We start from the raw sequence: 26,455 nt of genomic DNA on the forward strand, positions 1-26,455 counted from the left end.
ATCGCTGAACTGCTCCCCAGCAAAATGGAGAGGAGGAGGAGGAGGAGGGTAGAAGGGAGCTGGAAGGCACCTGGGATTTGTCTGACAGGAGACACGTCCTACAAGAAAAGGGAACAAAACGTTTCCTAGGTATGGTCTTCTCAACCCTTAACTAACAGTGACCACGACTGGATCCACCTTACTCAGACCACGAGTTCACACACTTTGCTTTTCCTCTTTCAATCTTCTGAAATATGTCCCTTCTCCCTGCCACCAATGTGGCTTTGGTCCGTCTGAAAAATGGAGGATCTTTCCATGGCCTTCATACGTTGTCAAGCTGCCGTTCCTGGTTCATTTTCTGGAAGAAGGCCTTGCCAAATTCGTATGTGCTGATCATGATGGCGCAGGCGGGGGCCACCTTGATCACCCGAGGCAGGAAACCTGTGGGCCATTTCGGCAGAGGGAAGGAGAGAAGAATAAAACAAACCTGTCAGACCGGCTGAGAAGAAGGAAAGGGAGCAGGACTGCCTACGTTCAATAATTTACCCATTTCCATGGTGCACGGTTTGCTGCCTGCTCTAATAAGGCCAGGAAAGAGCGTGCAAGTGCTTGGCTAGCTTCTGAATTTGGCACACATACCACTGTCTTGACTGCATGCGACTCACACACAACACATCGCTGTGTGTTCAAAGTAGGGGGAATCTTTTAAAGTGCAGTGGAGCTACAGGGAAATGAGGCTGAGATGGAACAGAATGCCCAACTTTCTAGGGAGTTTTTAGTTGAGAGATTTCAACCATACTCTTATAGCTACAAATCTCATTCTCTACTTATTATTAGGACCTGCTGGTGAAGGGCGAGTAATAATAATACTACTACTATTCCAGAGAGGTGCTGTCACACAGCACAGAGAATAGCAAGCAGTAAACAGCAATGTAAGTCACCTGCAAAGAGTCCTCGGGTGCCAGATTCCGCTCGAATCTTCTGCATAAGCAGCCAGGTGGAGGAGGATCTGGGAGTAGCAACTGAGCAGGGAGAGAAAGTATATGACATTATGTAGTTCACATTTTTATTCCTTGCTTCTCTTTTCACTTGCAGCAGCCATAACAAAAAAAGTTAGCCAGGCTTAATGATAGCAGCCCCAGGTAGCTTCCTGCGACTCACCTTGGAGTGTTTCCATGTCTCCCAGCTGAATTTGTCGCTGGGTCTTCACCACGTCAAAGGGCAGCGTGAGGATAGCAGCCACCTGGGGAATAGGAAGGGCCATCTATTAGCCATCACTACTAGCAAGATTCTTCCCTTGGCTTGAGGCAAAGCGCTCTCTTTTGTCTACTGGGGTGGGGAAGTTAGGGCCTCCTTTACCACTCTAGTTGCCTAAATGTTTGCAAAGAAAAGAGGTGGGAAATAGAGGGGAGGGAAAGAGCTGTTGTGCTGAAACAGGGAGGAGCTCTGAAGAAAAGCACCCCATCTTGGAGCAGGTAGGAATGGAATTGGCAGTGCCTCCAACACCCAAAGGGGACAAAGTTTTCTGAATCTGCATAAATACACGGCCCCCTTGGAGTGAATGGGAGAAGATAAAATCCATTTTAGGTACCCTCCTTCACTGATGAAGAATCTACTGTTCAGAATGCACACAGAGAAGGAAAAATGGTTTGCAATAAGTAATGGTAAAGGTCCTATGTGTGCATCAGGAATAGAATTATAGAATTGTAGAGCTGGAAGGGACCCCATGGATCATCTAGTCCAACCCTCCGCAATGCAGGAATATGTACCCATCAAACCTATGACTTTGGCGTTATCAGCACCATGCTCCAACCAACGGAGCTAACCAGTTCACACCCATGGTTTTCCTCCTGGCTCCACCCACCACTGGAATGCAGCCCTCAGAACATTATTCATGACCAGATTGAGGAATGTTCCCTACTCCAGAGGCGCATCATTAAAATCTGTCACATTAGCTACATTTTACAAATGCTGCAAATACACCATTCGCTCCCATCACTGAGCTAAGAAAGCATATGCTTAACAATAAGCAGCATGCTTACATTTACTTCTGCTGACCAACACGAAAGAAATAAAGAAAGAAGGCCACCATCTTTACAGCCTTCCTGGCTGCAGAAAGGGGTCTGGTTAAGAGGCTCCCGGAGTCACAGTTAAAGAGAAGATTGCTCAGCGGGCTGCTCGGCCTCGCATCTCTCTCAAGGCCACTGGAAAGAACTGTCAAGCGCCGGCACTCACCGTGCCAGAAATGGCACCAGCTGCAAAGCTGACCATGAAGGTGGCCTCGGTAAGACAGAATCGGGTGCACAACCAGTCCTTCACCAGTTCATAGTTATACCAGTACAGAGCTGTGGGGGGGAAAGAGGAAGAGACAGATTGTCAAAGGAGGGAGGGAAACTGCAGGCCGCAGAAAGCTGAATGTGCTTCCTTTTTGGTAGTGGAGGGAAGGTGTGCTTGCTTGTTAGAGCTGCAGCTCTCCCCCGCTCTGTCCAGAATCCCTGTGTGTGACCCTTTGCTCAGATCTAATGGTAATATTTATTTGTTCAGTTTATTTATTCATATTCCAACCTTCATAATAGCAGGGCAGTTCCACAAAACAGGGGTGTTAAAACTCTTATCAGGGTTCTGGATTCACTCAGACATGCCAAAGGCAAAAGAGACCCACACACCATCTAGTGTGTCTATCTCCAAGTGGGAATGGACCATATTTCTCCACCCCCTGCAATAGCAGGATATCCTGGGCAATGGACAGGTGTTTGTACAATCCCTTTTTTTAAAAACCACATTGGTAGAGATTCTGCAACTTTCATGGGTAATATAAAGTAACAATGCACTGCTGTCTTTAAGACATTGTACTCAGTAATAAGTTGAAGATGAACCCTTTTGAGGGGTGAGAACAGTCTCATTTTTTTGGTATCTTGAAAGCAGCTGCCTTGCATAACCTTTGTTCAGAAAACAAAACATGCCTAGCTCCTCCCAGATGTCTGTATGCAACGTCTTCCAAACCCTCTCATTACTGCTCTCTGCTCCCTTCCCTGTGTCACTTCCATACCTGAGAAGGGAACGTCCCGCAGAACTGTGGGCCCCCAGCCCCTCCAGAGAGAGAACCATCCATCCTGGGCCACAGCAGACTGGATGCAGACACGCAGTTCCCGGTAGCTCAGCTGTCGGGATTGCATCTTTGTTCGGATGAGTTCCAAGGGGCTGATCACTGTCACTGCACCCACTAGGGAAGAGAGATCAGAGCGGCACATGAAATCAAGCCCCAGTTTAATCAAGGCAGTTCCCAGCTCCTCCACTGCAAAGACCAAATGGAAGACATGTGCATGCAGAAAAGCTGACTGGCAGTCATCGATTACAATGCCATTGGCATGTAAACTGAGGAAGCCTTTAGGTGCCTGGGCGTTGGAAAATGTGGGAATTGTAGTACAGTGGTGCCTCGCAAGACGAAATTAATTCGTTCCACAAGTTTTTTCTTCTTGCGAGTTTTTCGTCTTGCGAAGCACGGTTTCCCATAGGAATGCATTGAAAATCAATTAATGCGTTCCTAGGGAGACTGCCTTCAGACCAGGTCCGGGGACAGTCTGTCCCCGGACCTCTTCTGAAGGCTGGCGGGGGGGGGGGAGAAGGACTTTTCTCCCCACCGCCAGTCTTCAGAACAGCCTTCTGAAGGCTGGCGGTGGGAAGAAAAGCCCTTCTCCCGCCGCCAGCCTTCAGAAGAGTTCCTGCAGGGCTGCCTAGGCTGCGGATAGCAGCCTGCTGCCCGGTGCAAGGGACGCTCTGAAGCAGAGCGCCCCTCACGCGGGGCAGACATTCGCAGCTTGGGGAGCCCTGCAGGACTTCCCCGCAGGGCTCTCCAAGCTGCGGATAGCAGCCTGCTGCCCCGCGCGAGGGGCGCTCTGCTTCAGAGCGCCCCTCGCGCGGGGCAGACATTCGCAGCTTGGGGAGCCCTGCAGGACTTCCCCGCAGGGCTCTCCAAGCTGCGGATAGGGGCAGCAGGCTGCTATCCGCAGCTTGGAGAGCCCTGCGGGGAACTCTTCTGAAGGCTGGCGGGGGAGAAGGGCTTTTCTTCCCACCGCCAGCCTTCAGAACAGCCTTCTGAATGTTGGCGGTGGGGAGGAAAAACCCTCCTCCCACCGCAAGCCCCGGGAACAGAGGAGAAGGCGCGCTGCGCTTCCCCGCTGTCCCCGGAGATTTCCCTATGGGCTTTCGTCTTGCGAAGCAAGCCCATAGGGAAATTCGTCTTGCGAAGCCGCTAAAAAATCGGAAAACTCTTTCGTCTTGCGGGTTTTTCGTTTAGCGAGGCATTCGTCTTGCGGGGCACCACTGTAGTAGGTTTCACTGAAATGCCATCTAGCTCAGTTTCCCCCTGGTCAGTAAGATCTGACAAGGTAGCAATGAGTAGGGTAGAATCTGATTTTTCAATCCTGTTCCTAGTCATTCAGATCTAGGATCCAAAAGCTAGCTTATATCTGAACACAGAGTCTGCAATTCTGGCTGTCAAAAATAGATTTTGGAGGGGGTGGGGAGAGAAAGAGGAGTTGGCGGAGATCTGCCCTGAATAATTGTTCATTTGTGGTGCTGGTGGTGAACAAAAAAGGCAATGAATGGCTCAGGGAGGTTTCTAAGGAAGACGTAACTGTGGCATCTATCCTTGTTTTACATCCTACACACCCACTCCTGTAATCTGCCGTCATATTGCCATCTCTCAACATGGTCTATTTTTTGAGAAGGGGTGGTGGTGGAAGGACAATGCCCACCTGCACTTCAGTTCCCCTCTCCCAGTATCCTGCAGGAACTGTCAGTCTCTCACTCTCCATCTCGCTCCCTCCCTCCCACGCTCCTACTTCTGAAGCTCGTTCAGCAAAATCTCTTTCATACAAGCTAACAGTAATGGTTTCCCTCCTGATATATTTCCATCCATCCAGTGGTAAGGCAGCCCTTTTTCCTCTCTTGACTCAAAACAAGACATCTGTCCACCCTTCCAGACCTGTGTACTTTAGATGCACAGCAGCTAGGATCTTTATATATTTTGGGACAGCCAATGTTGTACACTCCAGATCTTATTGGACTACAATTCCTAACAGCCTCGGCCAGAATGGCCAATGGTCATGATGGGAGTAATAGTCCAAAACATATGGAAGGCACCACGTCCACTTCCTGTCTTGAGCATTTATATGGCACATGTAATCCAAACCTCTAAAATGCTTCCAAACATCCATATTCTTCAGAAGACCCCTTTTCTAAACATAAAGTCTTCAAAAAATGGAGATTTGCATCTACAAATACTAGGGAAATAATAAGTACAGGTGTCCCCCACCTCTTATGTGTAGGTTATGTTCTGGGGCCCCACACACGTAAGTGAAAATCGTGTAAGTGGGGAGCACTCTCTAAACACCATTTAAACATCGTCTCTATCCAATCCAGACCAAAAATTATGCAGCCAAAGATATCCACAATTAGAACTGAGGCTCTGGGCATGGCTGGAGGCTGGGAGGAGAAGACGCTGCCGCACTACCTCACGCCATCTGCTGTTAGTCAGGGAGGCCGATCAGCTTAAACAAAGCCTGGCTGTGCTTCCAGTCTCTTTGGGGCTTCCTCTGCCCTCACTGATGTCGTCTTCTGGCTTTGGAGACGGTTTCTTTGCAAGCAACGAGGACTCTCCAACTCTCTCACACAATTTCCAGGTTCGAATTGAATTATTTGTTTGTTTCCTAGCAGCGTGCCTATACGGGGAGGGACGACGCCTGCATTCTGAAAAGCTAGTGGTTTACAATATGTGCATTTAATTAAAAGCAGAAAGGCTGGCTGCTCCTGCAAATATACAAAACAGGATAAGTGATACTCACATCTGGCAACAGCTCCAGCCACTAGTGGGATGTACCGTGCTTGGCTGTCCAACTTGGCACGCAATAAATCGCGTAGTTGATCGTAGCTAGTGAAGTAGATCACAGTGGCAGGGACAGCCATCACCCTGTTAAAAAGTTGTGGGTATTAAGTGCCATGGTCCCATAAAGTACAGTGTGCATGCCTGTGTAGAACCCAACTACAGTACTTCCAATGCCAATGTGCTGCAAATCTGACATTGCTCATAAACCCATCAAGAATTCTGATAAGAATTCACAATTCAGTGAGCAGTGCTGAGAGAAAGCAGCAAAGAAACAAGAGACTGGAGATCTCCCTTCTCACTTTTTTACCTTGGCAGGAAGCTTCCACACCTTTCACTGGGTTACTTTATATGCTGTAAAACTGTGTTTGTTGCTTCTAAATCATGTAATTGCCCAAAGATGGCTTTCTTGGGAGTACATGCCCATGCCGCATGTTCAAGCAGACATGTGCAGACACACACCAGCAGACCAGACAACCAAGTGTGACCACCAGGCTTCCTTCTTGAAGCTATTCCCTAATTCAATGTTTTTCGGAATGTGGAACGCTCCAAAGGCAGTACAGGATCTGCTAGGGCAGCAAACTGATGGGAATCATACGTTGCAATAAAAATGATAACCCTTTTTAAGAAGGGTTAGTAAACTTTGCTGCTGTTTCCAAGCACTGGGCAGACTGTGGACACTTGGGAAGTGCTGCACAGGGGACTTGGACAGGTCTGGCAGGACAACCCATGTGTCAATCATCTGACATCTTGTGAGTGACAAGTGGGCCGTTCCACCCAGCTGTCACAGTCAGCCTATGGGGGTGGGGACAGCTGAAGATCTGGCCTGCCAGGCCAAAAAGGTTCCTCACCCGCTGTTTTAAAACAACAGTAAGTGTGTTACCTCCCGAGATTGCGCACCTTGGGATTTAAATTTAATTGCATGTAACTTATGTCCACACTCACAAGGTGGGTGGAAGGCCGCTCCATAAGGATCGGATGCCCTCATAGCGTATTATCTTCACAAAAGCGTCCTGGAAGAAACAAGAGGCAAGGGCGGACAGTGAAGGAGAGAGCAGTTGGTTGGAATAAAACCCTGAAGCTGAGCCACACTGCTGAACTAGAAGTCATACAAAAAAACCTGTAACGAGCTCCCAAGAGGCCTGGTTCTTACAAGGAAAAAACCCAGCTTTGGCAGGGAAGCAGCTGCCGGGGCGGGTGAGGGGGCAGCAGAAAGGGGTGCTTAACCTTTTCCCAACCCACCCCTTCATTCCTCCAAACTGCCCTGCATAGAAAAAGCTTCTCCTTCCTCATCTCCCACAGGGTCGCATGGGCACCTGCACATGCATATACTCCTGGAACTGCACAGGATTTGGTTTTACCTCTGAACAAAGAACAAACCTTGGCTACAGATCACAGAATCACAGTTGGAAGGGGCCCTGTGGACCATCTTATCCGACCCCCTGCAATACAGGAATACGTGGCTGTCCCATATGGGGATAGAACCTGCAACCTTGGTGTTATCAGCACTGTGCTCTAACTAACTGAGCTATCCTGGCTGATGGGAGGGAGCAGCACACCTACGCCCCTCCAGTTCCCTACTTCACATCACCTTAGGAGGGTGTAGACAGTCACGCCTCAGGTCAACCCCAGCCATACCCTTACGAGTCCCTAAAGCTGTTCATCTAGAGGCCTTTTATATATATTTAACAGGGGTGGGGGATAGCAACCTAATCTATGTCTTTCCCACATTTTCAGCCACCCACCTCCACCCAGGTTATATAGCCAACTCAAACTATAAGGCCTTCCAGTGGGAGATGGTCCAGCCCTTCATCACGCAGAACCTTACCAAAGTGCCCGTGAAGCGAGTAGGCGTCTTATACCAGGCTGTGCAGCTGTTTCCATTCTGACACACATATAGGTGGTCCATGAGGCCATTGCAGTAAAGGAAGCATTTCCCTGCGGAGGACAGGGGGACAAGAAGGAACAGTGCTCAGAGGAGGGCGGGGGCTGTTGTATCACCAGAAATCAGGTGTTCTTAACTGCTCCCTCATTTCCAATTTGTCACCTGCTCCTGAACACACGTGCCTGTCAATCTCAGGCTCATGCTGAATCCTGCAGCAGTAATGCTCATTTTTTAATTTAAAAAAATAGTTACAATTATTAGAGTTTCATATTGAATTTCCAATGTTGTTGTTTTTGCTTTATGAACTGTCACATGGGGTGGCTATATAAATAGCAAACGTTTCATTTTTAAATGCAGTTTAGCGTTTCTGGATGCATTTGCATTCAGAACATAAAATAATAAATAAATAATAGTAAAGAGCAGTTTTCTTCATGTTTGGATCCTGCTGAAAATTCCTCCCAGCTTTGGGAATTTCTGTAGCAAAACCAAAGTTATCCATGTCTCAGACGTTTCCCTAGTGTGAAAATCTAGCAGGATGTGATAAAAGACAACTAGACCTTGTTTGTCCCAAGATCTAATTATCAGAGGGAGTTTTCTGGTTCCAGTCTCAGCTTTTGGTCATGAAGGACAGGTCAGTGGTTTTTTAAAAAGGTATTGGTATCAATAATCACGGAATCCCTGTAGTAATGAATGTGCAAGTTAATTGGGTGCTGTATAAAACATCTATTGTCCATCTAAGGCATTGAAAAGTTAGATGTTTTCAGACTTAAGTCATAGCAGATGCAATAGACCCAAGAGCAGGTTGCAGAAGAAGATAAATAGGCTGTTTTCATGAAGACAGAACAGTGTCCTCATAAATCTGAAATATTCAGGACATGCTACATTGGGGTCGTCTACCCATGAAGCCATCACCTGCTCCCCAGAAGGCAACATCAGGGCCACCAGCCCCAACACACAGCTACTCCCTTCAACCAGACATAAATTAAAGGGGTTAAAGCAAAGAGACACAAAAGCTATGGGACACGGGAAGGAAAAGAAGGAGATGCACACAGTGGAGACAAAATGCTCGCAACAGTTAAAAATAGAAGGTGGGAACAGCTTTCTACCCACCAATGCAACATGCAGTGCCAGATATATTCTGTGCTACCCAATGTTCAATTCAGCATGCAACGATGCTCAGTTTTTGCTAAAAAGAAACAGGCATTCTAGCTTGCATGGCTGCAAAGAAAAATGGAAAGGACTTTTCACATCGTTTGTTAGCAACAACAAAAAAAGCACAAGAAAAGAGGTTCAAAACTGAAGATTTTGTGGAAGCAGAATGAATTGTGTAAAATTAAAACATATCTAAAGACACTATTTTTATTTCTGATAAGAGAATTCGTAGCTGGGCAGAGGGGAACAATGTGCAGAATACACAAGGGCCCAATTACACGCATCTCAACTCCAGAGAGAGCTCAGAGGAGAGGGGAAGCTGCAGCCTTTCCACATGGAAGAGGTACTAAACAGGAGAATGCTGCTCTTTGATATAATGAGATGGTATCATTTTATGAGCCAGAGAGGGCATTTCTGGCTGTGGCAGTCCCAAACCCAAGCAATGGTGGACCACAGGCAGTAAAAGGAGCATGTCAATGTTTAATGACTGGCTGAGCTTGAAAGATGGTACTTTAGGGAGGTGGTTAGGGTAAAGCCCTTACCCCTGATGTGCTGACTTTCTATCTGTGAGGAGAAAGCACTAACTTTCTATTTGTGAGGGAACGTTCAAATATGCAGGTCTTCCCCTGCAATCTGAAGGGCCACAATGCACACTATATGTGCTGAGCTCACAAAAGTCACAACATTGCTTTGAACTCAAGAAGCTGCAGACTTGCACCAGCATCTACGATGAGGTATTCATACAAATATCACACACTATAATGATATGAAGCAGGCCCAAGGCAGAAATACTTAGATCAGCAGCACCAAAAGGGACAAATTAGGCCATGCTCACCCATCCAATGCCTCTGAACAAGGATGGACAAATTGGTGAAACATGGGGAAGATGAAGTAACTTACTTAGTAGGACATAACAAGACAGGGAAATAAAAATGGTGAGCACCTCAAGTCATTCTCCCTGCATCCCGTCTCTGCGATACCTTATTATTCTGAGGTCCTGGTTTCAACCAAGACAGTGATGGCATGTTATGAAGGGCTACCACAACTAATTTTACTTTTCTTGGCAGAGGAGATCTGCGGACATTAACGCATCAAGAGAGGAAGGGCCAGGTGAGGTGCGCATGGAGATATTTGAGAAGAAGCCGACACGGGCATCCCAGCACAATTTGAGCCCTCACACGTTCTTCTGAATGCTCTGTGCCAGGAATACAACGAAGATAGATGAACACCAGCATCTTTGGTGAAGGAGGGATAGGATCATTCTCCCCCGAGAGCTGGAAGGCAGGGGAAGGAAGAACAAGCTCCTAGCACTCTCCTTTGGGAGGAGCGCTGCTAGATCAGGCCAAAGGCCCATCTAGCCCCACGTGGCTCTCACAGTAGCTAACCAGATGCTCATGGAAATAGTAAAAGGGTCAGAGCTGCATCCAAAGAGAATGGCAGCTTATATGGGAAAGCATCTGATATACTCACATTTGGGCTGCTGAATGCTCCAGGGCATACACTGTACTGAAAACACTGAAAAAGACATAACATGGAAATACTTAGAGAGAGGTGAGGGAGGAAGAACAGCTGAAGGGACATGAGGACCCTTAGTTGAGGCAGCGGATAAGAAGTAGCTGTCTGGGGACTCTGGCTGCAAAAAGATTGTGCAATACAGTCTGCAATACAGATTGTAATTTCCCCCATGCACCTGGCTGTTTTTTTTAACCCATAATTTTCTAGACCCAAATGGCTTGGGGCAACGATGGGAAATCCTGTGGCCTTTCAGATGTTGTTGGACTACAACTCCCATCATCCTTGATTGCTGGCGATGCTGGTGGAGGATGATGAGAGTCAGAGTCCAAGAATATTTAGAAAGCCACAGGTTTTCTGGTAACCTGAGGAGGGCTTCCAACAGATATGGGGCACTGCTCCAAGGTAAGACATCGAGGATGGAAAGAGATGGATGGCTTAATGTTCATTGGGAGGGTTAAACAATTTTGTCAAGTCCCACTAACATACGGGCACAAACCAGTTATGGGCTAAGCAAAATGACTCAAGAGGCCGTGGTTATCAAACCACTCAGCATGACACACTACAAAGCATGCTACAGTCCAGTCCAGAGCCACTCACAATTAAGCCCTAGCAGTGCACTTCCTTTAAGGGTGAATTTTCATCATACGGGAAAAAACAGTAGAGTCCTCCAGGAACATAGGTGGGGAAAGTTGCAGGTTTGAATGCTGCCCCCAATCAAAAACTCCCTCATTCTGGAAAACCAGCTCAGCGGGGAAAAGGTTATTTGTGTACAAGGGATTCTTCTGGGTTGAGGGACAGCATTTAAACATGGAAGCCCCCACTCTCCGGTTGCATTCTGAAGTAGTTCCAGAAAGCTCTGCACCAAGGGCTTTTCTTGAACTTTAAGGTTGGCTCCAAGCCCACAGAGCTTTTATGTATGTCAAAGCAGTTTTGAAACTTAAGGCAGCTGTCCAAGGCCAATGGCATCCAAGAGATGGAAGGTTCCTCCCTAATGGCTTCCAGTCCAAAAAGGAAGAATTGCTTACCTTTAGAAAAAGGTGTCCTCTGAGCCTGCAATCTGATCTTCACCACATCCAAGGGTGTGACTGAAAGCACAACACAAAAGAGACTGATTGTATCAAGAGTTTTTTTAATGCTTAATGTTTTTAGAATGTTTTAAGATTTGATCCTGACTTGTTTTTAAGAGGTACCGGTAATTTAATTATTGTTTGATTTTATACCAATGTTATATATTATATTTGATGTTAGCTGCCCTGAGCCAAGTCTCAGCCAGAGAGGGCAGGATACAAATAAAAGTTTTTTATGATGATGATGATGATGATGATGATGATGATGATGCAGAGTGGCTGGGGAATTTAATTTTTAATAATAATAATAATAATAATAATACAGCACATTTTACAGAACAGACATATGCCCAGTATCCCAGAGCTAGAGGATCAGAGAGAAACGGGTTTGGATAGGTGCAGAGCAGCCACTGGGAAGATCACTAAAGATGCTTTCTGAATGTGAGGTTAAAATTTCCTTCCTTTTGCTCCCCACTCACCTTATGAATGGGTGCATCTACTTTTGTGAGTGAGGGAAGGGGAAAGAAAGATATCAAACACTATGCTACCCCTACACCTGCAAAGTACTGTATTTTTAGAAGATGTGGCAATGCACCTGGGTGAACCTGGCGAACTGGTATGTTGCTGTACTCTTGGATTATGTTTACCTGAAGGAAGGAATGGCAATGTACTTCTTGAACTTCAAAGGAACACACTCTCAAGGGAACCGCCCTGGAGCCTGGCAAAAGAGTACAGGTGCGGCAGCTGTGCTGGAAATACAGTGGTACCTCGGGTTAAGAACTTAATTCGTTCTGGAGGTCCGTTCTTCAATGTTCTTAACTGCGGTACCACTTTAGCTAATGGGGCCTCCCGCTGCCGCCGTGCAACTTCTGTTCTCATCCTGAAGCAAAGTTCTTAACCCGAGATACTATTTCTGGGTTAGTGGAGTCTGTAACCTGAAGCGTCTGTAACCCGAGGTACCACTGTATTTCCCCCTCCCTGAGAGGAGATTCTTCCACCTCCAGGTAAAGATTTTTGGATGCAAGAGTGATGTGTGCCTTCACTTTTTATTCAGATGAAAGTGCGTTTCAACTACCAGAAGTTTGAGAAAAGCTGGACTAAGGACTGGTTCACAGGTGCACCATCTGACTTGATAATGAACATGTACATTGCCTCTAATGGGAAGTATCGTGGCTGAGGCAAAGTGAAACTACATAACAGTCACCAGCTATTGGTGCAGTACTTGAGTGATGAACATCACATGTGAACAGGGCCCAAATTGCTCAATCTAAGATACTATGACTGGGCACAAGAGAAGCAGTGCTCTCCTTGGTGCATCCCAATCAAACAATTAATGGCAAAAGGCTACTTTATATCATCCCAACCACACGGCCATGGTGTTGGTTGACAGTAAACAGGCCCAGTTTGCACAAGTGGCGAACCAGTTATGTAACTACTTCTCCACAGGTCCAGTTCCTTATTTTTCAATGCACATCCACATTTTCACAATGCCAGAGCATAGACAAGGTGGCCAGCAGCAATGAGGCAGCAAAACATGAGGCATACACAGGAAGGAAAATGAGCCAGGCTAGTTGAAGCCGCATACCGAAGTGCAAACCACGCCTTCTAGTCACCGCACATTTTTGGTATGCATCCATGTCACTCGAACTGGCCCAGGAAAAAATGCAGAATAAATGCAGGGTACCTACCAAAAAGAGAGGTGAAAAGGGCCCCAGTTCCAGATGCCAGCATCTGCTGCATGGGGGTGATGCCCCCCTGCATTTTCCCAGATGAATTTTCAGTCATTGTGCTGCTCACCTGTAAAACAACGATAGGGCCTGTCATAAGTCAGCTGCAACATGATTGCAGGAGCAGTGCTTTCTAAGGTAGCCATTTTAATGCTGCCGGTCTGCTCTATCTATCTACCATACTTTTCCGTGTATAAGACTAGGTTTTTTTCTTTAAAAATTATGCTAAAAAGTGGGGGGTCTTCTTATACACGGAAAAGTACGGTATCTATCTAATAAAATATATACATATGATTGTTAAAACCTCAAAGCAGTTTACCAAAAAACAAAAACCAGTTAAATTATCAGCAAAAACTGTTACAAACAACTATTTAAAACATTCAAAAATTAAAATCAGTAATAAACTACTGTATTTATAAACTAAACAAGCTTCTTCCATTCTTGACTCAAACAGCGTCTGAGTATGTATATTATTATCATAATCATCATTATTATTTTTACGGAAGTCCAGTAAAGCCTCTTAGAACATGGATAATGGTGCTCAAACCTTTTCCCTTCACCAAATTACTACAGTGCTTCACTATGCAAGAAATCACAACGATTTACAGGGAGGAAATGCAACCCCCCCCAAAAAATAATGTTAATGGAAAGGCAGCTCAATAAGCTGTTTCTTCTAGCCTGAAAAATGTTTAAGCATCCTACCTTCAAAAGAGTATCTGATTCAAAAGGAATCTGAATTTGAAACCACAAAGGGCATAATCACAAAAAATTACAGCTGTTATATTTACAGGCAGCTTACAAGTTGAAGTGCTCAACTACAGCAGTACAATGAATTAGTGCCCATTGTTCAGTCTGCGGTCATTATTTTATGAAGGCTTACGGCACAATCTTATATAGGATTATTCAGCCCTTGAGTTGCATGGGGTTTAGTTACAAACATGAAATTGGCTTCAAGCTTTCAGATGCCACAGGCAACTGCCTATATTATGCATGGGTCACAAGTGGGCTCTAATGTACTGGCACATTTCTTGTGCCCAATCTCCTTGATTGCTGTCCAGACTTGCAAGAAACCCCACCCAACATGAGCTTTCACATCCAGTCCTAGTTGACAGCTATTATCTGCACAGCTACAGAAAGGGGTGAGGCTTCTCGACTGCACATGCTGCTTATACAATCAGCTTTTCAGAAGGGGGCAGGATGATGCTAGCTGGCAGCTGATAAGCAAGAGCCTCCGAGCTACTTGCAAAAGGGGTGGGATAAAACTCTTAACACCACCATCACCCTGCTTCATTTTGAACAGAGCCGTTCAGTGTGCAGGCTTGAGGGGGGAAAGTAGTACGGTATTTGATTATTTACAAAACTCAGAGTTTTGATTCTGGATAGAGCAACTGGATTACAGAAGCAGAGTTGTCCATCAAATAACAATGGGAATAATATACTTGTTTTTCTATTGTTTTTTAATATAAATTTTAAAAATGCTGGTGCTATAGCACAGGCACGGCCCATACCCATCCATATGGTTGTTAAAACCTCTACAAGAGGGCAGGGTATAAATAAAAAATTATTATTATTATTACAAGCCAAGAAGCAGGTCAACACAGTGCAGGGAATAGTGTATGGTTTTGGAAAAGGAGATCCTCAAACTCGGTTACTAAATTGCATTTAGGCCTGTCTCCTATTCGTTTCTGATGAAAAAGATTTTGAAACATCATCACTTCTATAGCACTTCTACATAGGGGGACCGTGCATTAGAATTCTTATCTCAGGTTATCTTCAGAATGACTCAGCAAATTGGACAGGGCAAAAAGTATGCAGTAATTTTGTGGTCGTCATGCCCTACTGTCCCTCTCACAATCTGAAGCTTACCAACAATATCTCTGTGCTATTGCAAACTGTTGGAATCATTCTGCATGCCTCCATTCTTCTGTCTCTAGCCCGCTACTTTAGCAGGGGTTCTTCCTCCCGTGTCTACACATGCACACAAACGCAGTATGAGGAAGTGGAACAGACAGCACTGTCACTGTTTCTTCTCTCTCTCCTAGGGCAAACAGCATGGCAGCCACAAGAGTTCCTCTCTGCGTTCTTATCTCCGAGAGTGCAGAAAACAAAGACCTTCAATCACAAAGACCTTCAATCACAAAGCCGATTAACCCCATGCACATTGCAATTTAATGCTGTCTTTCAGCACTGCTGAGGATGAAGGTGGCTACAATTGGATGGATTACCCAGGTGCAACTGCTACTTGCCTAGGTGAGCAGCCAAGTGGCAAAGCTGCTCCAGCTCAACCCTCTGTGTGACGCCAGCCCCCAATAATTCAGTGAAAAGAAATCCCTTAAGCTCTTTATTGAGCTGGGATGTACATTGCAGAAAACCCTCCATTTCATACCTTACCATGCTTTAACACAGACTCAAGGCATTTTGCATGCAAGCACAGCAGCCCAGAATTAACTGAAAGAAGCTTCAAAGGCGCATTCTGCCCTGGCAGGATCAGCTGGACAGGGGGGAAATGTAGGCCACACCCAGTCCAGGGATGTCAGTATGAATCCCAAATGCCCACAGAAGCAAAAGGAATTTGCACAAATACTGAACACTTTGTGGGGAGCTAGTGCAGCATAGGATTTGTGTGAGTTGGTGGACAAAATGGAGAGCTGGGCATCTTGCAGTTTTTAAGAACAGCATCGTACTCTGGGCTGCACAACTTCAGGGTGCAGGTGTGGAAATAACCGAGTGCCTCTCTCTCTGCATAAACAAAGGTTCTAGCCTCCTTGATATCCAGTGTTCCTACATGAAGATAATTCCATATGGAGGAACATTCAGTCAAGTAATTCCTCCTCCTGCAGCAGTGGTACAACACATACTGAGGTTTACTACTCCTTTGATAAGGCAGAGGGCGGATCACCGAATCACCTAATCCCCATCTCTATCTGTACAGCCAGTGTGGTGTAGTGGTTAGAGGATTGGACTAGGACTGGGAGACCACAGTTCTGCTGGAGTAACTACGCATAAGAAGAAGTTACTATACATCAGGAGCGTAAATCACCCCATGGATCACATAATCATAGAACTACAAAGTTGGAAGGGACTCAGAGGATCATCTATTCCAACCCCATGCATTGCAGGTACATGCAGCAGCCCCATATGGGATCAAAACTGCAACCTTGGCATTAATTATCAGCATCTTGCTCTAATCGCTATGGTAATGGCCCAGTGCCCCAACAATATCTGTGATTAATGCATATCAGCTCAGTGGTGTCTGTCTGTAAGTGGGTAAGCCAGTCAGTTGTCCAGTATTACGTCCTGAATTGCTGGACTTATTTAGAGCAACAGAGATACTTTGTACTTGCATGGATCCATATGAATTTGTATCTGCAAAAGCCTACAAGCTGTGTATATCTATGCCCATAACTGTTTTATGGAGCCTTATTTTCTGCAACAGTAAAGCATCTGAACCTTTCTCTACTTCTGTGTGGGGACTGGTACTGGAAGCAACTTCCACTGTGTGGGTATCTCACCTGAGATTCCCAGCAAAATCCCCGCTTGGCCATGAAGCTCACAGGGTGACATGGGGCGAGTCACAGTCTCTCAGCTTAACTTACCTCCCAGGATTGTGAAACAAAACAGGGGGGAAGAGAACCATATACTATGTCACCTTGAGCTCCTTGGAGGAAAAGGCAGGCTAGAACTGCAATCAATCAACTCAGAGATGGGATAGGCTATATTTTTAAAAATCGTGACACATGCTCACCCATTTTTTCCTTGAAAACCAACTAGATATGGAAACACATGCAACACACTTCTGAAATGAGCCGGGAGCCAGTTGCACTTTGCGGCTGGTAACAGGCCTTTTGCGACTGGATGGAGATCTCTGGGTGCCACCTTTGAAACCTAACATCTCCATCTGCCTGGCTGCAGTCAGCTGGCCTGCTAGGTACCATGGCAGCAAAAGATGTGTGTCTTTTGCTGCCACGCTATCCTGCAGAATACCTGATTTGCCGGCAATTTTTAAAAAAATTCTGCTGCTACACTGCTGGGCAAATCAGATGGTCTGTGGGATAGTGTGGCAGGAAACAAAATGGCACCTAAACATGTCACTTTGGCGTCCACAACCCAAGTCCCAGGTGCCACTTGGCACCTAGTTTTCCTATGCCAGTTTCTAACACTGGTCCAGGCTCCTACCTGATCCTCTAACTCTCCCCAGCCACACCCCCTCTCAAGGCTGTTGCTTCCTGAGTGTTTGCTGGGCTGGAATGTGTCTGTGACCTCTGACAATGCTTTTTGATTGTCTGGATGGAGGATAGAAAGGGGTATGTGCATGGGTAGAGAAACTAACCTACCATATCAAGGTAGGTTAGTAGGTTGAGAGTCATTACTCTGGCCACTTTTGCCTCTGGCTCCACCTACCACTAGGACAATGTTTCTCAAACTTGTGTCCTCAGTTGTTGTTGGACTACAATATGCATCACCCCTGACCACAAGTCCTGCTAAATAGGAATGATGGGAGTTGTAGTCCAACAACAGCTGGGGGCACAAGTTTGAGAAACACTGCACTAGAATATAGCCCCCGCAAAGACTGCCCAGAAAGGAATGTGGTGCTTGGGCTGAAAAAAGTTCCCTGTGAAGCGAAAGACCTCACTTCTCTATCGTCACTGGGTAGTAGTTGTACAAGCGGTGCTATAGATCTCTAGCAGACAATTCTCAGCATCCTGATAATGCTACAATTCCCTGGATTCTCTGGGGGAATCTTTAATAACAGTTTGTAGATAATCTCCAAGTCAAAAATTAGTTTAACATGCCTAGGATCTGGTGTTTAAATCCCCAAGCTGTTTTCCACTGGTTGTTCAGACTGAGGAAGTTGGAAAGGTGCTGGTACAGTGGTACCTCTAGTTACGAACTTAATTCGTTCCGGAGGTCCGTTCTTAACCTGAAACTGTTCTTAACTAGAGGCGTGCTTTCGCTAATGGGGCCTCTTGCTGCCGCTGTGCCGCCAGCACACGATTTCCATTCTCATCCTGGGGCAAAGTTCTCAAATCAAGGTAACTCTTCCAGGTTAGCGGATTTTGTTACCTGAAGCATTTGTAACCTGAGGTGTTTGTAACTCGAGGTACCACTGTATATTTAAAAGAAGCCTTCTCTCTCCATCTCATATTTGAGTCACAGATTATATTCAGATTCTTATTTATTATGTCAGCAAAATTATTTGTCCTGCCAGAAGATCATGCTCCGAAAGAGCAATAATCAGTACCAGATGGCAAGCTTAGAGGTTTTTAAAAGCACAAATTCACTATGGAGATCTGAAAAAGCAATTAGATTTTGCAATTCATGAAGGCTTTCTAGACATTGTACCCCAGTTTGTCCTACCTATAAATAAATAACTTTTCCCACACAGCTTCCAAAGGCTTCTAGACACTTCTGCAATCTTTAATAACAGCAATAAAAACAGTAATTAATTGAATTGCAAAGTTCATCTTTCTACACGATAAAAGACAAAGTTGTGCTACCAAGCATATTAAACATTTACTCCACAGTCAAGGGTCAAGGAACAATTATGCAGTGACTTTGACTGACCCTCCCCATCCCCTGCCTTCCCATACTGGCTCAGATCCCAGCAAAAGCATGCTTCTCTAGTTCTGACCTCCAAATGTCTCAACTGTACTATAACTTAAAGCTCATTGACTATTTGGAGGTCACACAAATACTGATCTCAACTATAAAGCCTCTCCTAAACCATAGGCCACTTAAAAATTTCAGAAGCATGCACCCAGCCAGATATATCTGCTTTTCTCCCTCCAATTCTAGTTGCCACATACCTTAATATTTCCTTCTTCCTCTCTCTCTCTCTCTCTCTCTCTCTCTGTGTGTGTGTGTGTGTGCGCCTCATTTCTCAGTATCTAGAGCAGGTGTGAGAACTGTAATCTATTGGTGGATGACAGGTCAGTTTTTGATAACCTATAGCCTGCAGTTTGCTGGGATTTTTGCAAGGGATGTTGGGCTACGTAGATCTAGATCTGATCTAATAACCTGCTTATGTTTTTAAGGAAAAGTGCATCCTTAGCATCACATTACTACCTTAACTGTTAAAAGATCTGGAGAATGCACTTAACACATCGTTGGAGTACAGAGAGGCTAGGAAGATGAAAAGGTAGACCACACAAAACTACAGTCTGTCTACCACTTATCTAGCTGCAAAGAACATTTGTGGGGGGGGGTTGCATTTCCCAGCACACATGTCTAGACCAGGCATAGGCAAACTCGGCCCTCCAGATTTTTTTTTCAGACTACAACTCCCATCATCCCTGACCACTGGTCCTGTTAGCTAGGGATGATGGGAGTTGTAGTCCCAAAACATCTGGCGGGCCGAGTTTGCCTATACCTGGTCTAGACACACTGCTTACCTAAGAAATTACGTATCAGTACTGTAAAAATGAGACTTTGTTATTTGATAGCACTAAAAAAAGCACCACCCAACCACAACCCCATTTTTACCAGCTACCAAAAGAAATCTAACAGCTCATTCCCCACCCCCACCATATAACATTAAATAAAATAAGCCTGAGTGGTTATTCTAGTTTTTAGGATACAAACTACAATGCCTACTATACCACCATCCTTGCCTCACTACTCCAGGCATAAACCTCTTCACCAATCCTCACTTTTCAAGACACATTCCTTCCCACCCATCTTTTTACTAAAGGGGTTTCCATCTTTCACTGCACAATTTGCCTTACCAAAGACGTTTAAACAGGTTGACGAACTCCAAGCTGAGTCCCCACTCACAGGTCTCCATGTTGTTTGGGGCTCAGTATGGAGCAGCTGCAGCTGACTGCACTACCTCTGTGATCACCACAGATCGAGCTTCTTCTTCTAGCTGCCACACACCTCAAGCAGGCATAGGAAGTAGAACAGATATTGTTTCTCCCTCTTATGGGACCTAGCCTGAGTTATATCACCAGTGAAGATGGCAATCTGGACTCAGGCTGCAAGCTTCCAATTCTGCACTCCTTCTACACACTGGATAGAGAAGAATTGCATGCTTTGAAGAACAAAAATTGCACAGCACCTCTCTTTCCCATTTTGTGTCAAGGCTTGGGTCCTGTCAAGCATGCTACTCCTTCATGAAAAGCCTGGAAACCTCGGCAAATTAATGGCTTACTTGGACTTCATAATTCCACTGTTTGAAGGGATGACTACCAGGTTTTATTTACAGGTTCTGATTAATCCTGTTTTACTTTTCGTTACATTTGTCGTATGGAGGGGAACAACATTTATGCTGTGATGACTTATAACTTTTCTTTTATTTCATATTGTGATGACATACAGTATAAAGCAATACATTTCAATGGATGGAAAAGGCATGGGGAGGGAAGGCAAAATGCCCCTCTTACACTTTTTTAAAGCAAATTATACAGAATATACAAGAATTGTTCAATGACATCAATACTGCACTTAAATATTACAATGATATAAATACTAGAACAATCTCAAATGTTGCAACACACATTCTATGTACCAACAAGTAAATAGAAGTCTATCCAAATATTATCACTACTTAACATACATTCACTATATATATTCCTGGAATCATGTTTAAACCATTGGCATTGTTTAATTTCTTTTTAAAGTCGTCGTCACCCATCTACAGTAAATTTACTTTAAAAAAAACACATGAATCAAGTATTCTTCTCTTTTAATTGATCTGATAAATTCGTGCTGGTCATGTCCAACAAGGGCTCCTGATTCATAAGGGCTCGATCAAACCTCCATGTTCAGGCGCAGTATACCTGGAGTACTAGGAGCATGAGAAAGAGGGAGAGTCTGTCACCTTCCCGCCTTGCCTGCGGTTTTTTAAGGAGACATCTGGACGGCCGCTGCTACAAGCTGGATCCTGGACTCGATGAGCCCTTCGCCTGATCCAGGTGGGCTCCTCCTCCTCCTCCTCCTCCTCCAGGTGGGCTCCTTCTTCTTTCTTCTTCTTCATCGTCCTCCTCCGCTGCTCAACCCTCACCGCCACCCACTCTCACCGGGGCATAAAGGCAGCCCCCCACCCACAACACAGACCGACACGAACGACCTCCCCCTCGCCCCGCCGCCATCTCTCGCATCGCCTTTCCCCTCCCCACAGGCCCGCCACGGGGCCCCCACTCACCTACTCATCCCAGCCACGTGCTGCTCGTCTCCCAGCTCCGTCCAGGAACGATGGGCGCCCTCGGGAAGACCCAGCGCGAACCCAAAACAACGGCGCCTTTCAGGAAGCCCATTTGCCGCCTTCTCGGGCCTTTTTAATTATTTTTTTTAAAAAAGAAAGAAACGGATCGCGGCGGCTTTTGAAACCGAGGCACCAGAAGGAAACCCTCTCAGGACCGAGGACTCAGAGGACGGGACGTCGTCCCGTCACTCCAGCCGCCCCGGAAGTGGCTACAGCAGTACTTCCTGTACAATACGATGGCGGGGTGGGGGGTGGGGAGGGAGATCTCGCGCGGGTCTGTCTTACCCCGCCCGCGCGCCCGCAGGTCTGTGATGCAATCGGCTGTGCCTCGTGCCGAAAAAGGGGCGGGGCTTTAACACGCCACCCTCTGAGGTGGGGTTTTGTGAGGGGTTTTTTGAAAGCGCCCAACGGTTTATCTGGCTCGAGCCTCGCTCGCCGTTCTTTTCTCGCTGTTAGCGTAGTTCGCGCTCAGTTAGGCAGGCAAAGGCAGCCAGGCGTAGTCGAGGCCTAAGGCCCAGCACTTGGTGGTTTCTCCTCAGCCTTGCACGGCTCATAGTTCTCACTTAGCCCTCCCTCTCTCGAAATGCTTTCTCCTCAGCACTTCTTCCATATTTTTATGCAGGCTCTAGAACACTTTTATGCCCCCCTATTTCACTTGGAGAGGAACCATAACTCCTCGCCAGCACACACTCCTCAGTTGAAGGCAGCTTCTGTATTACATTTTCATTCTGCCTTCGCCTTCTCCAGAGCTTGGGATGGTCTATGCAGCCTCACCTTTTTATTCCCAGAGCAATCCTGTGAGGTAGGGTCAGACTTGGACTTTAGGTTTTTTTAAAAAATCTCCAGAACTGGACATTGCACCCACCAGACTGCTTTTGACTTTGCTTTTTTATACCCGCACCACTTTCTCCTCTGGTAAAGAGGTTTTGCTGAGGTGGGGATTTTTGGAACTCACTGGACCATCACGCGTGTGTGGACAAAATGTGTATAGAATCAAGGAACCAACCAACAGGGCCTGCCCAAGGCATTTTGGCACCTGAGGCCAAATAACAAAATGGTGCCCCCAACCTGCCAGGGAGGAAGGGGTGAGTGAAGACCTACATCAGAAACAAAGGGGCAGGGAATGCAGATCTACACTGATAACAAGGCAGGAGTGAAGATCCACAGCGGAAACGGGCAGGGGATGTCAAATCAACCTTACCTGATGGTTGAAGTGGGTGGGTGCAGAGCTCAGGAGACCCCAGAGGGCAGCCATTGCTATTTCCTCCCTAGGGGTGGGAGCAGATCAGCAGTGCCTCCTATTCCTCAAGAGGCTGCTGCAGAGGCAGCATGGGGAGGGGGGGCTGCCAAGGAGGTTGCCGATCCAGACTCCAAAGAGTGTGCTGCATTCGCTGCTGTCACTTGTGGCTGGAGGCGATGCATTCCTTGGAGGCTGGATACCGCCGTCTGAGGTGGTCAGCTCACCTGGCCTAATGGGTGGGCTGGCCACGGGAACCAATGCCTCTGTTAAAACACTTTTCACCTCTCAAAAGCTCATCTTCCTAGCCTCATGAAATACTAGGGCTCATATTCCAAAACACTCATTTAGGTTCATGGAACTCTTACTGTGAAGCTCACTTCTACACAGCTTCAAATTCACATTGCACTTGTTGAGGCACCCTTTTTCCTTACACCTGCTTACCCATTTGCCACTCTTTGACCTCACTACAGTATATTCCTTTGCAGTGACACTCAGACTCACCATTCATGCTGCTTCAATTTCAGCTCATACAGTTGGGGGTCATGCTCATTTGTATGAAATATGTTTGCTCCTATGCTGAGATTATCTTCACTTCCCTCACTAGAGAACATCTGTTTATATTCTGGCACACTACAAAGAGCCTCATCTCTCTCACTCTGTAAGACACAGCCTTACAGAGCTAAGGTAAAGGTAAAGGTACCCCTGACCATTAGGTCCAGTCGTGACCGACTCTGGGGTTGCAGCGCTCATCTTGCTCTATGGGCTGAGGGAGCCGGCGTTTGTCCGCAGACAGCTTCCAGGTCATGTGGCCAGCATGACTAAGCCGCTTCTGGTGAACCAGAGCAGTGTACGGAAACGCCATTTACCTTCCCGCCGGAGCGGTTCCTATTGATCTACTTGCACTTTGACGTGCTTTCAAACTGCAAGGTTGGCAGGAGCAGAGACCGAGCCACGGGAGCTCACCCTGTCGTGGGGATTCGAACTGCTGACCTTTTGATCAGCTTACAGAGCTAGTTGTCGCTATATTTTATTTTTCTATTTAAAGTAATTTATATCCTCTCTGCCCTCAAGAGATCAGAGTGGCACACATTAAAATCAGTAAAAACAATATGAACACAACAACACAGCAGCCCAGATATCTAGGATGGCTCAAAAACCTGATAAAAAAGAAAATAAAAGTTTTGACTGCCCTAATTGCAAGTAGTGAAGGAATCATAGAGAACTCCTGGGGAAGGAAGTTCCAGAGGAGTTGGGGATACCATATCAAAGGACTTCTCACACTCTTAACAGAAACTCACTGTAAATGTGCTGAGGCTTGTACTTCTGTTAAATACTCGCTGTCTCGGGACTTCCGGGTTGGCGCCATCGCCGAATGGCGGACTCCCTCCGAGCTCCGGAGGGAGCCTGCTTGGCAGGGGCTGGGTCCTACCGCGCTGGCGACGCGGGGACCCTTAAAAACCATGGGCGCTAAAACCCATGGACATGGTGACTCGGCTGGCACCTTTTGAGCCCCCCCCGACCCGCGAAGGAGCCTTTTTAAAGGCTACGGAACGGGTGACGGGGGGGGTGCTTTGAGTCCTCCGCTTCCCCTGCCGAGCGAAGCCGCATGCCATTCGACGGAGAGCGCTGACTTCTTCCATTGGAAATTTGGACTTAAAAGCATAACCCGTGAGTAATCGGAACTTGGATTAAAAAAGGCGAGAAATTTTTAAAGAATTCGGAACAAGCGGGGGAGGCGTAAAAAGGAAGTCACCCCCCCCCCGTTGTAGAGGAGCTAAAGTAAAGGACTTAACATCTAAGATTGAGCGCAACCTTATTTTGATAAAGTTATGAAATTTCGCGATGGAAAATTATAAGATTGAGCTGGAGGAGAAAAGTGGAATTTAATCAAAAAGCAACCCCCCCCCCCCCGGAACCTGGGAGCGTTTTAGTTAGAGCGCCGGGAGAAGACAAGGAGAGGTTTTTACAGCTGTCAAAGAGCTGTCAAAGCAGAAGAACAAAAATGAGAACTTTGTTACGAGGACTTTGCCGGTTATATTTGTTACAAATTGGATACAAAATGTTTAAAACAAGGAATAATAAGTTACTTTGACTGGTGGACGTAATCTGGAAGGGAACTGAGTTACTACAATCCACCTAGAGGAGCCGAGGGATATTACAAGTTGTTGGCATCGAATTTGACAGAACTTTTTATCTCCTGGGAAACTGCAGAAATGGAACACTATTTTGGCTACAGAGATTTACACACTAAAGTAGACAATAGACTTATCTATTGAAAAATGGAAGGGACTTGGCATCATGTTTCGTTCCTGAACAACAGAGCCTCTGCAGTGGAATTTAGAAGCTTTTGGAATTAGAACATTTGTGCAGGAAAACAGGAAAAGACAGAGGAGAGAGATTAACAAGAACAACAAGAATAATAAGAATTGGACAAAGTTGGAAGTGGGAACATTTGGGACATCCAGATTTGAAAGGTTTAAGAAATAAAATTGGAGTTTTTACTCCCAAGTATATAAAAATCTGGATGGAAAAAATGGGCCTTTTTGAGATAGACTCCTTCCAAGATTGGACATTTAAAATTAAAGAAGACTGGTAAAGGACTATGGTTTAAATAAATGTGGGAGCTCCAGGAAGACATCAGATGTTGATTAATATGGGGAACGCAACCAGGAAAAGGGGGAGGGAAATTTGGAATCCAAAGGCTGTAAAATCATATTTTATTTTATTATATTTTAATTTATTATGTATATTAAAGGGGGGAACGCGCGGAAGGGAATAGGTCGATCTTAGGAGATGGGAAAATATTTTTAAATTGGGTTAATGATAATAAGGTTAAAATTTGGGATAATAAATTGCTGAACTTATTTGTAAGAATTGGAATATAAGAGGGGGAGGGGAGGGGAAGTCCTGGAAAGAGGTTACGGAAAATAAGATCTTAAATTTGGATTTTTTTTATATATATATATATTGTTATAATTGGAAACTCTTAATAAATATTATTAAAATAAATAAATAAATAAATACTCGCTGTCTCCACACCAATCACCTCACACTCCTATGGCTTTCATAATTTATTTACACTCTTCCTTTACAGAAAGTGAGCTCACTCTTAAACTGCGTGATGAAAAGATGTTTCAGCTAAGGCTGGTAAGTCAAAGTTATTCTCATGTGCAACATTTGTGTACCCTTCTACGGTTCACAGTTTTCTGCACTTAAGCCAACAACCTTCAGATAACTGATATTCCAATGCTCTGCAGATAAGGCTGTTGTTTCAGTTATTTTAACCTTTTCCCAAGTGCCTTTGGCCCATATATGAAACTGGGAGTGAGGTTAGGACATAGTTAACCGGAAGTCCTATGTAAACTGTTGGGAAGTATCTCTACTTATTAGTTTGTCACAACATTGTTCTAGGTTATGTTACAAAGCAGATGCTTAACAGACCTAAGTTATTTCCTTAATAAAGAAACTTGTTTGATCTTTTTAGCAGTCTCTTTTTCTACAGAATCCCATCTTATAGCTATATTGCCACAGAATTGGAGGGAATCCCAAAACCCCATTTAGTCTAATCTCAAACTCACTAAAGGTAAAGGTACCCCTAACCATTAGGTCCAGTCACAGATGACTCTGGGGTTGTGCGCTCATCTCGTTCTATTGGCCGAGGGAGCCGGCGTTTGTCCACAGACAGCTTCCGGGTCATGTGGCCAGCATAACTAAGCCATTTCTGGCAAACCAGAGCAGCGCACAGAAACTCACTACTGTACAGAAAATTCAGCACGCATCACAAGCTAGGATAATGATTTCAG

General features: G+C 45.6%; 2 protein-coding genes across 3 annotated transcripts in view; one reads left to right on the plus strand and one right to left on the minus strand.

Moving 5' to 3' along the window:
• Nucleotides 1-189: 189 nt before the first annotated feature.
• On the minus strand, nt 190-21,645 carry SLC25A39 (solute carrier family 25 member 39). Of its 2 annotated transcripts, XM_081837048.1 has the most exons (12): nt 21,353-21,645; nt 13,171-13,279; nt 11,441-11,500; nt 10,371-10,415; nt 7,692-7,801; nt 6,809-6,876; nt 5,826-5,950; nt 3,029-3,202; nt 2,215-2,324; nt 1,141-1,222; nt 921-1,001; nt 190-420 (listed from the first exon to the last, which is right to left on the minus strand). In XM_081837048.1, exons 2-12 carry the CDS (start codon nt 13,265-13,267, stop codon nt 302-304), a joined length of 1,071 nt encoding a protein of 356 aa, XP_081693174.1. In that variant the 5' UTR covers nt 13,268-13,279; nt 21,353-21,645; the 3' UTR covers nt 190-301. The 2 variants fall into 2 exon arrangements, with proteins under 2 accessions (XP_081693174.1, XP_081693175.1); XM_081837049.1 differs by lacking the exon at nt 10,371-10,415.
• A 185-nt stretch (nt 21,646-21,830) lies between these two features.
• Nucleotides 21,831-26,455, plus strand: part of MAPT (microtubule associated protein tau) — an 89,554-nt gene continuing 84,929 nt past the window's right edge. Inside the window, exons 1-2 of the mRNA XM_081837023.1 lie at nt 21,831-22,497; nt 25,747-25,799. The gene's annotated coding sequence lies outside the window, so the exon portion shown is untranslated. The remainder of the gene's footprint in view (nt 22,498-25,746; nt 25,800-26,455) is intronic.

This window comes from Podarcis erhardii (assembly GCF_964252035.2).
Source record: "Podarcis erhardii genome assembly, chromosome: 13".
Classification (NCBI taxonomy): domain Eukaryota; kingdom Metazoa; phylum Chordata; class Lepidosauria; order Squamata; family Lacertidae; genus Podarcis; species Podarcis erhardii.

Coding starts and splice junctions, on each gene's coding strand:
- SLC25A39 (XM_081837048.1), bottom strand. CDS start 13,267: ATGACTGAAAATTCATCTGGGAAAATGCAGGGGGGCATCACCCCCATG. Junction 5,951..6,808: donor AGCGGCCTTCCACCCACCTT/GTGAGTGTGGAC, acceptor ACTTTTTAACAG/GGTGATGGCTGTCCCTGCCA. Junction 3,203..5,825: donor GGCTGGAGCTGTTGCCAGAT/GTGAGTATCACT, acceptor TCTCTTCCCTAG/TGGGTGCAGTGACAGTGATC.